The sequence below is a fragment of the Didymosphaeria variabile genome (assembly GCF_027946475.1).
Source record: "Didymosphaeria variabile strain IMI 356815 chromosome Unknown scaffold_2, whole genome shotgun sequence".
Taxonomy (NCBI): Eukaryota; Fungi; Ascomycota; class Dothideomycetes; order Pleosporales; family Didymosphaeriaceae; genus Didymosphaeria; species Didymosphaeria variabile.
In genome coordinates, this window is record NW_026611621.1 from 1,813,838 (window position 1) to 1,825,838 (window position 12,001).

General features: G+C 52.2%; 5 protein-coding genes across 5 annotated transcripts; 3 read left to right on the forward strand and 2 right to left on the reverse strand.

Annotated features, from left to right (window-relative positions):
- Positions 1–287: 287 nt before the first annotated feature.
- N0V89_002308 (uncharacterized protein) lies at positions 288–1,328 on the reverse strand (the record flags this gene model as incomplete). The annotated part of the gene is made up of 1 exon (XM_056211118.1): positions 288–1,328. One exon carries the CDS (start codon positions 1,326–1,328, stop codon positions 288–290), a length of 1,041 nt encoding a protein of 346 aa, XP_056074591.1.
- A 227-nt stretch (positions 1,329–1,555) lies between these two features.
- Positions 1,556–3,871, forward strand: UTP25 (rRNA-binding ribosome biosynthesis protein utp25; the record flags this gene model as incomplete). The annotated part of the gene is made up of 2 exons (XM_056211119.1): positions 1,556–1,725; positions 1,771–3,871. 2 exons carry the CDS (start codon positions 1,556–1,558, stop codon positions 3,869–3,871), a joined length of 2,271 nt encoding a protein of 756 aa, XP_056074592.1.
- A 2,044-nt stretch (positions 3,872–5,915) lies between these two features.
- On the reverse strand, positions 5,916–7,719 carry N0V89_002310 (uncharacterized protein; the record flags this gene model as incomplete). The annotated part of the gene is made up of 3 exons (XM_056211120.1): positions 5,916–6,185; positions 6,323–7,253; positions 7,310–7,719. 3 exons carry the CDS (start codon positions 7,717–7,719, stop codon positions 5,916–5,918), a joined length of 1,611 nt encoding a protein of 536 aa, XP_056074593.1.
- Positions 7,720–8,620: 901 nt separating this feature from the next.
- N0V89_002311 (uncharacterized protein) lies at positions 8,621–10,222 on the forward strand (the record flags this gene model as incomplete). The annotated part of the gene is made up of 1 exon (XM_056211121.1): positions 8,621–10,222. The coding sequence occupies one exon, from the start codon at positions 8,621–8,623 to the stop codon at positions 10,220–10,222; it is 1,602 nt and encodes a 533-aa protein (XP_056074594.1).
- A 584-nt stretch (positions 10,223–10,806) lies between these two features.
- On the forward strand, positions 10,807–11,443 carry N0V89_002312 (uncharacterized protein; the record flags this gene model as incomplete). The annotated part of the gene is made up of 2 exons (XM_056211122.1): positions 10,807–10,839; positions 10,943–11,443. The coding sequence occupies 2 exons, from the start codon at positions 10,807–10,809 to the stop codon at positions 11,441–11,443; spliced, it is 534 nt and encodes a 177-aa protein (XP_056074595.1).
- Between the last annotated feature and the right edge of the window lie 558 nt (positions 11,444–12,001).

Genomic DNA, 12,001 nt, shown 5'->3' on the forward strand with positions numbered 1-12,001 from the left:
TGCGGCTTTTTTGGATTGACCTTCTATGTTAGACCCGCATCCCTCTCAAGTCATGATATTCGTGCCCTGCGTCGCCTCATCCCTCATGTCGCCAGCTAACCGCCATCTCGTTCTCCTTGTCGGGCGATCTTTCCCCGTTCTTCACCTCGACCAGCGTCGCACTCGTCCTCCCCATCGCCGCCTTCTTTGCCGTCGTCACTATCACAAAATGCATTAGTCAAACACCAAACAGTAGAACAGCGGGAGGTAAAAGTAGGGCAGCATCAAGAATATGAATGGGTAGTTTTTCATGCTTCCTGTTGTCTTTGCTGCCTACCTTGGCCTCCGCCGCGTCCACCGCGTCCGCCCCTTTGCCTGTCGCCGCCGCGCTGTTGTTCACCTTCGCCTGCGAGCGCATCGCCAGTGCCGAGGGTAAGTGCTGCGGTAGCGAGACGGTTGGAGAGGTCGATCTGTGTGCGGATGGTGTTCGCGAGATAGGAGACGACGAGGACGTCCTGGATGTGGTTGTTGAAGTCGCGCTCGATGTCGGCGGCGTCGACCTTGGGTGCGAGGCTCAGCGCGTTCATGAGATATTGGCCGAGGGCGGATGAGGGCTCGGCTTCCTCGTCCAGCACGTTGTTAACGTAGTTGGACACGCGCTCGAGCATTTCAAGGACGTGTTGAATGGCGCGCTCAAGGGCCTCGAGATCGGTGATGATAGGTTGCGAGCGGTCCTCGCGGTCCTTGGCTGACGAAATGAGCTCGAGACCAGACTTCTCGGCCTCGCCGTACTTGAGCTCGTGCGGTACTGGGATGAATAAACATGAGTCTGCTGCGCGCTCTGCGGTGACACCAATGGGTGCGCTGATGTAGGTCCGGCTCTCGATCTCTTGGCCAGGGACGGTGCTGACTGTGAGGTGGACGGCGGGGTGCGGCCAAGTACCATCGCCCTGCTGACCGTAGAAATTTTGGATGAGAGCAGAAAATGTGTTCAGGTCGCTGCTCGTAGCATACCAGCCAACGAGAACTTCTCTGGGGTTCGCGCGGAGGTGTAGTTGGAGCATCTGCTTCTGGTAGTCCATGTCGACCTCGACTTGCTCGGCAGTTTCGGTGTGCGGGACAGCATAGCAGTTGCGGATCTCGACTTCGGTGCCGTCTTCGCTTCGGGTACCTAGGAGAGTACCAATGACGCGATCTTGGTCAGCAGGACGGCGGAGGGCATGGTCGAGAATTGAGAAGATGGCCTGGGGTTGGACGACAACATTCAATGGAGCGGTCGACGGCTGGGCACCCACGGGGGCAGGACCGAGCGGGCGGGCCAAGTGGAGGAAGGAGTCTTTGTCTGCCATGTTGGCGGCAGCGAGTTGTGCGGACGGGGCACGGGAGGACGGTGTTGTAGCGGTGCTGAGTGTGGCCGTGGGGTGTCGAAGCGAAGGTTTGGCGGGGCTCTGAACAATTTGTTCAAAGGCCAAGATTTCGGTGGGCGACTCGCCTGCGCACGGACCGCCGTGAATTATTTCTTGGACTGCAGCTAGAATCTGAGCTTGTAACAATCGCAACAGGAAATACCCATATCATGGCGCCGTTCCGTGGAAGAGGTGGAATGCGCGGTCGTGGCCGGGGTGGTTTCAGAGGCGGACGAGGCGGACGAGGCGGACGAGGTGGACGAGGCGGCGGACGCGGCGGACGCGGTGGGAAGAGAAACGACACTGTCGCTGCGAGAGTGCACGACCCCGTTGCAGAGGAGTAAGAATAGATGGAAGTGCATGAAAGCTAAGCTGACGGCCGTAGAAATGAGCAAGTCTCCGCGTCCGATTCTGAAAGCGAACCGGAATACAGCGACGGTTATTCCAGCGAAGGAGAAGAAGAAGCGCAGCCCGTCTCGAACGCCTACCACTCTCTACTGGCCTCTTTCGCCGCCTCAACGAAGAATGTGAATACAAACCAGGGCGAACCACGGAGGAAGCGACGGAAGCTTGACCACAGCCCGAGTTCGTTGAAGGACTGCGCCAAACCACTAGTTGATGCAAAAGAAGAGGAAAAGTCGAATGACGACCACCAGCTGGAAGCCCTCAGCGAGGCGGGCTCTCTGGGGAGCGTCGAGCAGCCTGAAGTGGATGAGCTGGAAGAGGCCGAATCGGAGCTCTCGGATAATGAACCTGTGCATCGAGATATAGATTTGGATGCAGAGCTTGATGAGAATGCAGACGAGCAGAGTGAGATCGATCCCTTCGTTAGTCATTTCGACCGACCGGATGAGAATGACTTAGCAACGCGAGTAAAGGCCATATCAGCAAATCAATGGATAACGAAGAAGTTGGATATTGAAGATGGAGGCAGAGGTTTGTTTCAGACACCCGGCGCATCAGAAGAGTATGCGGCGCGACGGAAAGTAAAGAGCGTCCGAGATTTGCGGCTGAAGCCGCGACTCGTAGAAAATGCAGAGAAGGCTCTGGGAAACTTCAACGCGGTTGAGCAAACCATCGCGCCTTCCCTTTTTGACTACCAGGATGTCTTGTTCGGTGCGAGGACCGTTCAGAACGCTGGGAGGATACGCGACTTGTGCTGCTTGCACGCGCTGAACCACATCCTTAAGACGAGGGATCGCATATTGAAGAACAACTCCAAGCTAGCGGCGACCTCAGAGGACCACGACGCGGAATATCGCGACCAAGGTTTTACACGACCGAAGATATTGTTTCTTCTCGAGACAAAGGAAGCATGCGTTCGCATGCTAGAGACTCTCACCAAGCTGCACGAATTCGAACAACAAGAAAACAAGAAGCGCTTCTTGGAGAATTTTTCAGCACCCGAACACATCTTCTCCGACGATAAGCCAGAAGACTTCCGCGAGCTTTTCGAAGGCAACGACGAGAACGAGTTTCGTATCGGCGTGAAGCTAACCCGCAAAACAATGAAGTACTACTCCAAGTTCTACGCCTCAGACATAATCTTTGCCTCCACGCTCGGTCTACGGCGCGCCATCGAGTCCGATGAGAAAAAGAAAAAAGACTACGACTTCCTCTCCTCCATCGAGTTGGTCATCATGGAACAAGCAGACGCAACTCTAATGCAAAATTGGGAACACGCAGAGTTCGTATTTCAACACCTCAATCTCCAACCTAAAGAGACCCACGGCTGCGACTTCTCTCGCGTACGATCATGGTACCTGGACGGCCACGCGCCGCATATCCGCCAGACTATCGTGCTCTCCGCATACCTCGCTCCCAAGATCAACACCCTGTACAACAAACACATGCGCAACTTTGCCGGGCGCCTGAAGTACACACCCTCCTACGACTCTGGCATCATCCAAATCCTGTCCTACGGCATCAAGCAGACGTTCTCGCGCTTCGACTCTCCCTCATACCTAACCGACCCTGACACCCGCTTCAAATACTTCAGCTCCAGCGTGCTCCCTAAGATATTGAAGACGCCGAAACCGCCGGAGGGGTCCATCGGCGTCCTACTCTTCATCCCTTCGTATTTAGACTTCGTACGCGTGCGCAACGCCCTCGTCGATATAGACATCTCGTACGCGTCGATATCTGAGTACACGGACACAACGGATGTGCGGCGCGCACGGTCCCATTTCATGAGCGGCCGGCACTCATTGCTCCTGTATACTGGGCGCGCGCACCACTTTCATCGGTACAATATTCGTGGTGTGAAGAGGGTGGTATTCTACGGCGTGCCAGAGAATCCGAAATTCTATGAGGAGATTGTCGGGTTTGCGGGAAAGACGGTTGAGAGAGGCGAGATATCAAGGAGTGAAGCGAGTATTAGGGTTGTATTTTCGAAGTGGGAGAGGCTGGAATTGGAGAGAGTGGTAGGAAGTAAAAGGGTGGGCCGGATGGTGGTGGATAAAGGCGACGTTTTTGACTTTGTGTAATCGATGGGTGTCCTATTCAACAAGTGCGCTTACCCATCAAGTCCAGCCACGCACTCACTACTGTGTGTCAATACAAGTGCGCATCCGCAATCGAGTGAAGTCTGGGTACAAGAAGTGCTCGCTGCCTCTGCAATCAAGTTCACTCTCGTAATCCGCTCCCTTCTCAATTGGTGTATTTCATTACTTCACAAGTCCAACCAGGCTCACCCATCCAAATTCAATCAAGGTCCCACACCTTCCTAAGGCAGATCAAGCTTTCTTACCATCTTAGGTCACACCAGGCTTAGACGATCTCAAGTACTATCAGGCCTGCCCATCATCCCAAGTCCAAGTAAGCTTGATGATCCCAAGCTCCTCTATATACAACGATGTGTCTATGGATCCAAAACTCGTTTCCTCTTCTCTGCGGGCATACTAACCGCCCTAATTATGCTTCAAGTGCTGGGGAAAGCGAAGCTGTCCTAAAGATCGGAAGAACCTAATGTTATGCCTACCCTACTCGGGGCATAAGAGCGCCCATGATATTTCATTACACCTCTTCAAGTTCTACTAGGACATTGCATCCAGTGTCGGAATTTCAGAAGAATGAATCTTTCGAACATCGCGTAGCATAACTTTAGTAGTAATCAATGCACAGTAATATCGCCTTCACTTTATTTGAACGTTATTAAAGATGACATTTAGGAATACCGCATAAAAAAACAGTTACATGCAATGTTCTCCACTTGTATAATTAGAGGATTGGGCTTCCCTAATGCCTTCACACATCGACTGCACCGTCCTCTTCGCTACATATTCTAAAAAAAAAAAATAACCTATTAGGCGAGAGGAAAAGTTGTCTTCAGTGTTGACTCAAACAATAGATTGTACAAGTAGATAGAAACAACCCCATCTATGTACTAAAAGATACGGTCTGCTTGCTCCATTGCTGCCGGTACAATGCAAGGCATCACGTTTCCCAAGACCCCCGGTTCAATATGCAATAGTCGGAAATGCTCAAGGGCTGCGTACAGTCTGCGTCGCTTGAATTTGCTACCTGCTATGGGAGTCTTATCGTGCGCGAAGCTTAATTCCTGGGACGGTACGCCTCGTTGGAATGTTGATCTTGCCATCCTCTCTCAAAGCCTCACTCCGACCAAGTGCTCGAATTACACATCCACCGCCTTTGCAAGTCATCTAAGAAGGCAACATGCATCACGTCTCGTTACAATTTCCACTTCACGCACAAAACTTGACGATAGAGCGTGGATGGATTCGAGGGCTTTAAAGGTACATCCTGCAAAGGTCTTCGACTTGATTGGATTACTGCATTTATTATTGCACGATAGCAGAGTAGATGGTAGACATCATGCTTCTGGGACTTTTTCAGCTATCAGGATTGCCTCCTGCAAAGCTCATCACATTATGACGGGATTTATTCGTACGTTGCACTTGTAGCGAATGTTTGTGGAGCATATATCATTCTCGTACGTGTCATAGCTCGAACAAGCGCGGGCGAACCAAATAAGATGTGGAATTATCAAGAGCTCAGGTAACTATCATGTAGATTCTAGGTAGACGTTCCGTCTGCGCTGTAGATATCAAATCCGCATTGGTGGCGCGTAATTCTCCTCACCAATCGAGCGGCCAGATGCCTGCCGCGCGCATGCGAATCCGATGCGGCGTAGGCGCACAAGGATGTGAAATAATCTGTCATTTCCTTCTAGGAAACGCCACTTTTTTGCATGTTAAATGCTAGCTGCAACCTAGTGCGGCATTTAACATACACTTCGGCTAAAGACATAACCACCTGGGTGTAGGGTAGCGGTACGAGGTCGGAGGGAGTTCGGCCGATGGAACAGGTCCCGTGGAGGATCTGTACCTGCGTCTAAAGTGTTGGTGGCGAATAGGCAAGTCACCTCACGCCAACGCTATAATGCAAGACCGCAACCATACCTACCTTTCACCTCACAAAGCAGGACTTGACTTGGTCAATGCATACATTCTCATCATGAGAAGCTTAACTCTGCACGCCGTAGTGTTGATATCTAAGACTTGTATTCGTCTATCTAACTAAACTGTTTATGTACGCAACGCCCTCTTCCCTATCATCGTCCTCCTCGATATAACTCTTATCAGCTCGGAATACAAAATTCGACACGCTCTTGCCGTACTGTGGCCAAGTTGCGATGCCGGACACGCCGTGGTCATTAGGATCCAGGTCGTATGCGAAAGACGTCCACATTCTTCCGACTAGATGAGAGAGAGCGATATTCTCGGTACTGTTGCCCAGCGGAGTGATATTCTGTTCTGGATTGCCAAATACAAAGGGAATCTGGAATTGATGTTAGATAACATTGATTGGGATGATGATGAGTTAACTTGGATAACTTTCCAAGTCTAATTAGTATCAGGGAACAAGTAGCTCGATTGAACATAGCCCAATATGGTGCTTCAAGTCATGTCGCTTACCTCCGAAAAATGATTGATCCCAATCGTCGTCGGTGTATTATTAAACTTTGGCGCATCCCACCGGTACGAGTATACGTTGTCGACAAAATTGCTCATGGTCTCCGCCACCAGCCTCCTCGGTGCAAACATCGTCAGATCCGTTGCAATGCTCGTATATCGCTTATACTGCAGCCCATACTGAGGCCACGTGCGATTTTCCCAGCCATACGGAGCGCCAACTGTAGGATCATTTGGATACAGCTCCAATATCCGTTCTGCTTCCGTTGCATTCACGTTCCAGCGCTTCGAATGAGTGAGCTGCTCAATAGCTTGCTCGTCGGTGTTGACGCCGTTGACGCCGAACCCCTCGTCCGTGTTTGTGCCGACAATGATCGGGATTTTGGCAAACTTGCCTTGCACCAAAGATTGCTGACCGTACCGCGGAATGAAGCTGCCGTCGATGACGTGGAACCATTCGAGGCCGAGATAGCCATACGGCACAATCGTTTCGTACGGCACGTCGCGCATGCACTGCAGAGTGTCGTTGGAGTCTGCGCAACCCACTGATGCAGTTAGGTTGTCATACATGTGCTGGTACCAGTCCGTGCCATTGAGCGGTGCGCCTACAGCGCCGCCACTTTCCATGATAGCGGCGCGGAACAAGCCTTCGGTGTCGCCGTCGTAAGCGTTGATATGGTCGCCGACAGAATACGCGCCCGCTGACTCGCCCCAGATAGTGACTTTGGTGGGATCGCCGCCGAATGCCGAGATGTGCTTATTCACCCATTTGAGTGCTAGACGCTGGTCGCGTAGACCGAGATTTTGGTTTCTGGTCTCTTCAACCTCTTTACTGTAGATGAAGCCGAAAGCTGCCATGCGGTAGTTGATCGATATACCGATGACAGGCTTGTCGTTTAGTGCTGATTGCTGAATGACATAGCTCAGGTTATACCTGCAGATGTCTGTCAGAGGAGCTCGTTACTTAACATGACCTGCAAATTGGCGTACCTAGGATCGCTTGTAGCACCCTGCTGCCACCCACCACCATATATCCACAGCAATACAGGTAGACTTTCATTTCTTTCATTGGCTTTCGGTCTAATGATGTTCAAATGGAGACAATCTTCACCGAGCGTAGTCCATGCTCCGGCAACAAGCGTATTCGTATCCGAACCGTACGCCGTGCAATCTACACCATATCGCGTAGCATTGAAATGCGTTAACGGAGCATCATCACTCAGTCTCGCAGGCGAAAAGCGCTCCGGTTTTGGCGCAAACTTGATACCGAGAAAGACATCCTGGTCAAAGGTAGGCAGATGGCGACCGTGGAAAATACCTGCTTTTGAGTGTACGATTGGGGATTGGGAGGCAGACGATGTGGCAAAAAGACACGCTGCAAGTAAGGAAGGAAATCGCATTCTGTCGACTGATCCAGTACCACGTGCGACGCGAAAGCAACCTTGACAGCGCGACTACATATTTATGGCTTTGGGGTACCCTCCCCAGATCAACCCCGGAGGTTGATGTCGACGTAGAGCATACGAGGTGGCGTGGACGCGTTGCAAAATCCACCAATGACCGGAAGATTTGCGGATCATTGAAAGTAACTTGGGGAAGCAGGCAGGTTCAAGGCGGAGAGAAGCGAGGAACAGTAACCTGGATTATGGATACAAAGAAGGCTGTGTCGTGGAGATTTAGGGAGCAGGAGTTCATCACAACGTGGTTTATTTTTGGGTTTCTTTATGTTATTCAACGCGAGTTTTTAGAGATGCCCGTGACGTAGAGTTGGTTATCCCCAGATCCCACGGGTAGCTTCAACCCCACAATTTCCCCGCAAATGAGATCTTCGCAATCATAGTCGCGAGAATGTGTTAGCCTTTGGTCTTGCCAAACTCACAGCCTAAAGCATTGCTTCCCTCTCAGGTTCCTTTCATATGAGTATCAAGGTGCGGATATATAGGTGCGCCGGAAATTGGCTCGAGCGTCGACTTGTGATTTTGAAAGTGGAGCATGGCTCTGCTTGGTGCTTGGCTAAAAGCTTGTAAAGAAGGGGTGGGTCGGAAAAGAAGGACATTCGGATCGTTGAGTTATTGACCAATGTCAGTATCGTCTTGCACGCCCTGGCTCGCAGTATGCACGGCCGGCCAATCTCCCGTCCTGCTCGTAAATTTCCATTCTAGGCTAGCGGCCTGGAACAGCAATACTGTATCGGCAATAGGTGATGTATCGACCTTCTAGTGTTGAGTACTAGGATGAAATCTGTATATAGTGCTGCAGCAACCTGTCTTGATTGTTCGGGTCCACCAGTTTTAAGGCGCAATGAGATTCCCGCTCTTGTCAGTTGTTTTCCTGACGAAGTTCGTCGGTGCTGATTATGCCCACCACAACGTCCATGTCAACGACTCGAGTCATCTCTCTGTCAAGACACTCACGGGGACCTATACAGGACTGATCGATCTCAACTTCCCTAAGACGAGACAGTTCCGCTCCATCGCATTCGCCGAACCGCCAATCCAGGCACGCCGATGGCTTCCACCACAGAGACTCCCACCCTCTGATGAAAATCGCAACGCTTTCGAGCTTCCGCTCTCGTGCCCACAGTTTGTATCCTCAGTCCCGTCACTCTTGAGCACGTACTTCGCCGAGGGAGCCCTGATCTATAATGGGGCTCAAAACCATACCTCCGGGTTCGTGGGCGCAGCCACATCCGAAGACTGTCTCTACCTCGCCATCTGGACGCCCGCAAACGCGACCATAAACTCGAAGCTCCCAGTTCTTGTTTTCCTGCCCGGCGGTGGTTTCCAAAACGGCGGGATCAACTCGGGGTATTATAACCCCACCTCCTGGATCGAGCGCTCGCAGTCGCATATCGTCGTCACTGTCAACTACCGCGTCAATATCTTCGGGTTCCCAAATGCCCTGGGTTTGAAGGAACAGAACCTGGGTATCCTGGATCAGAGGATGGCGCTGGAATGGGTGCGCGACAACATTGCAGGGTTTGGTGGTGATCCTGCTGCTGTCACACAGTGGGGTCAGTCGGCAGGATCGATGTCGAGCGACATTCATGCGCATGCCTTCCATGAGGATCCCATCGCTCGCGCGTACTTTTTGATGTCTGGTACCGTGTTTAGCGGTACCGCGATTACCGATACAATGTTTTCGAATTTCACGTTCGTTGCGCAGCGCTTTGCATGCGAGGGCGGCGAAGGAAACAGCAGCGTGGCTGTACTCGATTGCATGCGCAAAGTCCCATTCGAGAACATAACGAACTTTGTCGGGAGATATGGAGACAGCGGCGCGTCTCCCGCCTTGTCCTTCCTGCCGGTGGTGGATGACCGTATCATCTTCTCCGACTACGCTGCAAGAGCGAGTGCTGGCAAGGTCGCACGCCTGCCAGTGATCCTTTCGAGCACAGCCAACGAAGCCAGCTCGCTCGTCCCGTTTCCGGCAGATGATCCAACGGCAGGTTATCCACAGGAAGTCGTCCTCGGAGTTGAACTGGCAGGGTTCATCTGTCCGACATACATCTCGACATTGGAACGCAACAACGTCTCCGTCCCGGTGTATCGCTATCAGTATGCGGGCACATATCCGAATCTCAATCCGTTAGCGTGGACGGGTGCGTACCATGGCGAAGACATTCCGATGGTATTTGCAACATATGATTTTGTCAATGAGGTGGGCGAAGTTCCACTACTTGAGGCCGAAACTAGCCGGGCGATGCAAGAACATGTTCTTGCTTTCATAAGAGATCCATTTTCCGGTCCCCAGAAGCTCGGTTGGAGAGCTGTAGATGCCAGAAATCCTCAGAACGGAACATTGATTCGATTTGGCACAGGTGGAAAGGCCATTGATTATGTGAATAGCCTCGAGGTAGATGGTGTGTGTCAGGGGCTCGGAGACTACAATGCTTTTCCATGATGGGACCTGAGTGAACCTAAGGTAGTGGTGGTCAGTATGACAAAATTTGGGATCGATTGTTGTATAGAATGCTCCAGTAGATGATAGAGGTTCAGGGTTGATTTAGTTCTCCGCTTCTTGTTGTTGCGCCGCCCGTCTGTCGTTCTGGTGTTGGGATAATAATTGATCGTAAGGTGCACTTCTTCCAGCTACGGCCCTCTTTGAGGCCATGCTGTGCCTTTTGCACGCCAGGCTTCCTATGCAAGAACCGCCTTTTGAGAGTGGGACAGCGCACTGCGTCTCTACATCGACCAAAGTCTCGAGAGCTTGCATAATGGCGAGTTGAGATATCTAGAGGTAGAAGATACAAGATTGAATGTATTTCGAGTCGTTCGCAACGATAAACGGGCGGCCTCTGTCGTAGACCAATCATGTTGATGGAGTTGACTAGAACCATACGTAGTCTGTGCGCTGTGGCCTTGGCGTGCAGCAAGCTCCGACGACTTTCACAGCTGCAGGTCACATTCCTCCGAACGCTACTCCCGACGACGCTGTGAATCGACCTTCCCGGTGCCAATTGCGCTTTTGCGAACAGGGTGCCCACAATGGCAGCCAGAACCGGGGCTCAGCGCTTCGTGGTACGTCTAGCACGCACATTGCGATCTTCCTTGGCCGTTGCCCCTTCCCTTACCATGCCCGCCCACACCTTCAGGACGATGTTGCTCACATGTACGCGTACAGAAATACACACTCGAACCCCAAGGCATATATGCCAGAATCAAGCGCTTCCTCGCCATCGACCCCGGCCGGTCTTCGGGTATCCCACTGAACGTTTCATACCGCAACCCAGCTCCCGCAGGTGTCGATCCTATGGCCTACGACGACCCTGTTACCATGCCAGCTGCTGATATCGCTGAGAACCCATACTGGAAGCGCGACGTGCGACGCCGCTACCCGCAGCTCTCAACCGTTACCCAGGCTGATGCTGTAGCGTTGCTGGAACTTGGAAGCGCGGCGGCGCCGAAGCAGGAATTGGTCGGCGAGGCAGGCTCGAAGCAGCTGGTCGCTGCGCAAGAGGAGGGTGTGAAGGGCTTGGCTGTGGCTTTCGAGAAGAACACTGGGCTTGCGAAAGATGTGCTGGGACCCGGTGGAATGCCTCCGCTGCCGAGTGGCATGAGCAGCGCCGCGCTAGGAGAGAAGCGATATGAGATCGACTCAACACACGGTTTTCCCGAGCAGTAAGTAGCGATTCGCAACATTTCTAAGGAATCGTCGACATGCTAATTGAGACGAAGATATCCTTGCCGGCAATTCCAGTGAGCCGGTGCACGATTCCTAAGATAGAGCTCCTATATATCGTGTCAATATGACCACTAGTTTCCTTGCCTGTATTCCCGCCCTTTTTAATGTGCAGAGATATTCTCCGCGCCTTTCAATATCTCCACGTTCTGTCAACCTCTGCATGGGGAATAGCTGCCCAAATCGTTAAAGCCCGGCGCACCGTCTCCATTCTATCACGGGCACAGCAAGCTCCAGCAACAGAAGTAAGAAAAGCCGCTGCTCCTGCAATGCACGGGGCAACGAGGCAAAAGCTAGCCTACCCACTCTACACCAGGATACTGGCCCCTTGGTACTCAATCTACCCCCACTAGTTGCTGTTAAATGTGGGTTGCAACATTACCTATCACTTCACTGCAGTCGCTGCACAGCCGGCGGTCCGCCTGCCTGCCATACTCATCGGTCTTGGCGGGGTTGTGGTCGTGCCTGCCTCCTGTCTAGTCACGCTTCACCCGCTAAGTC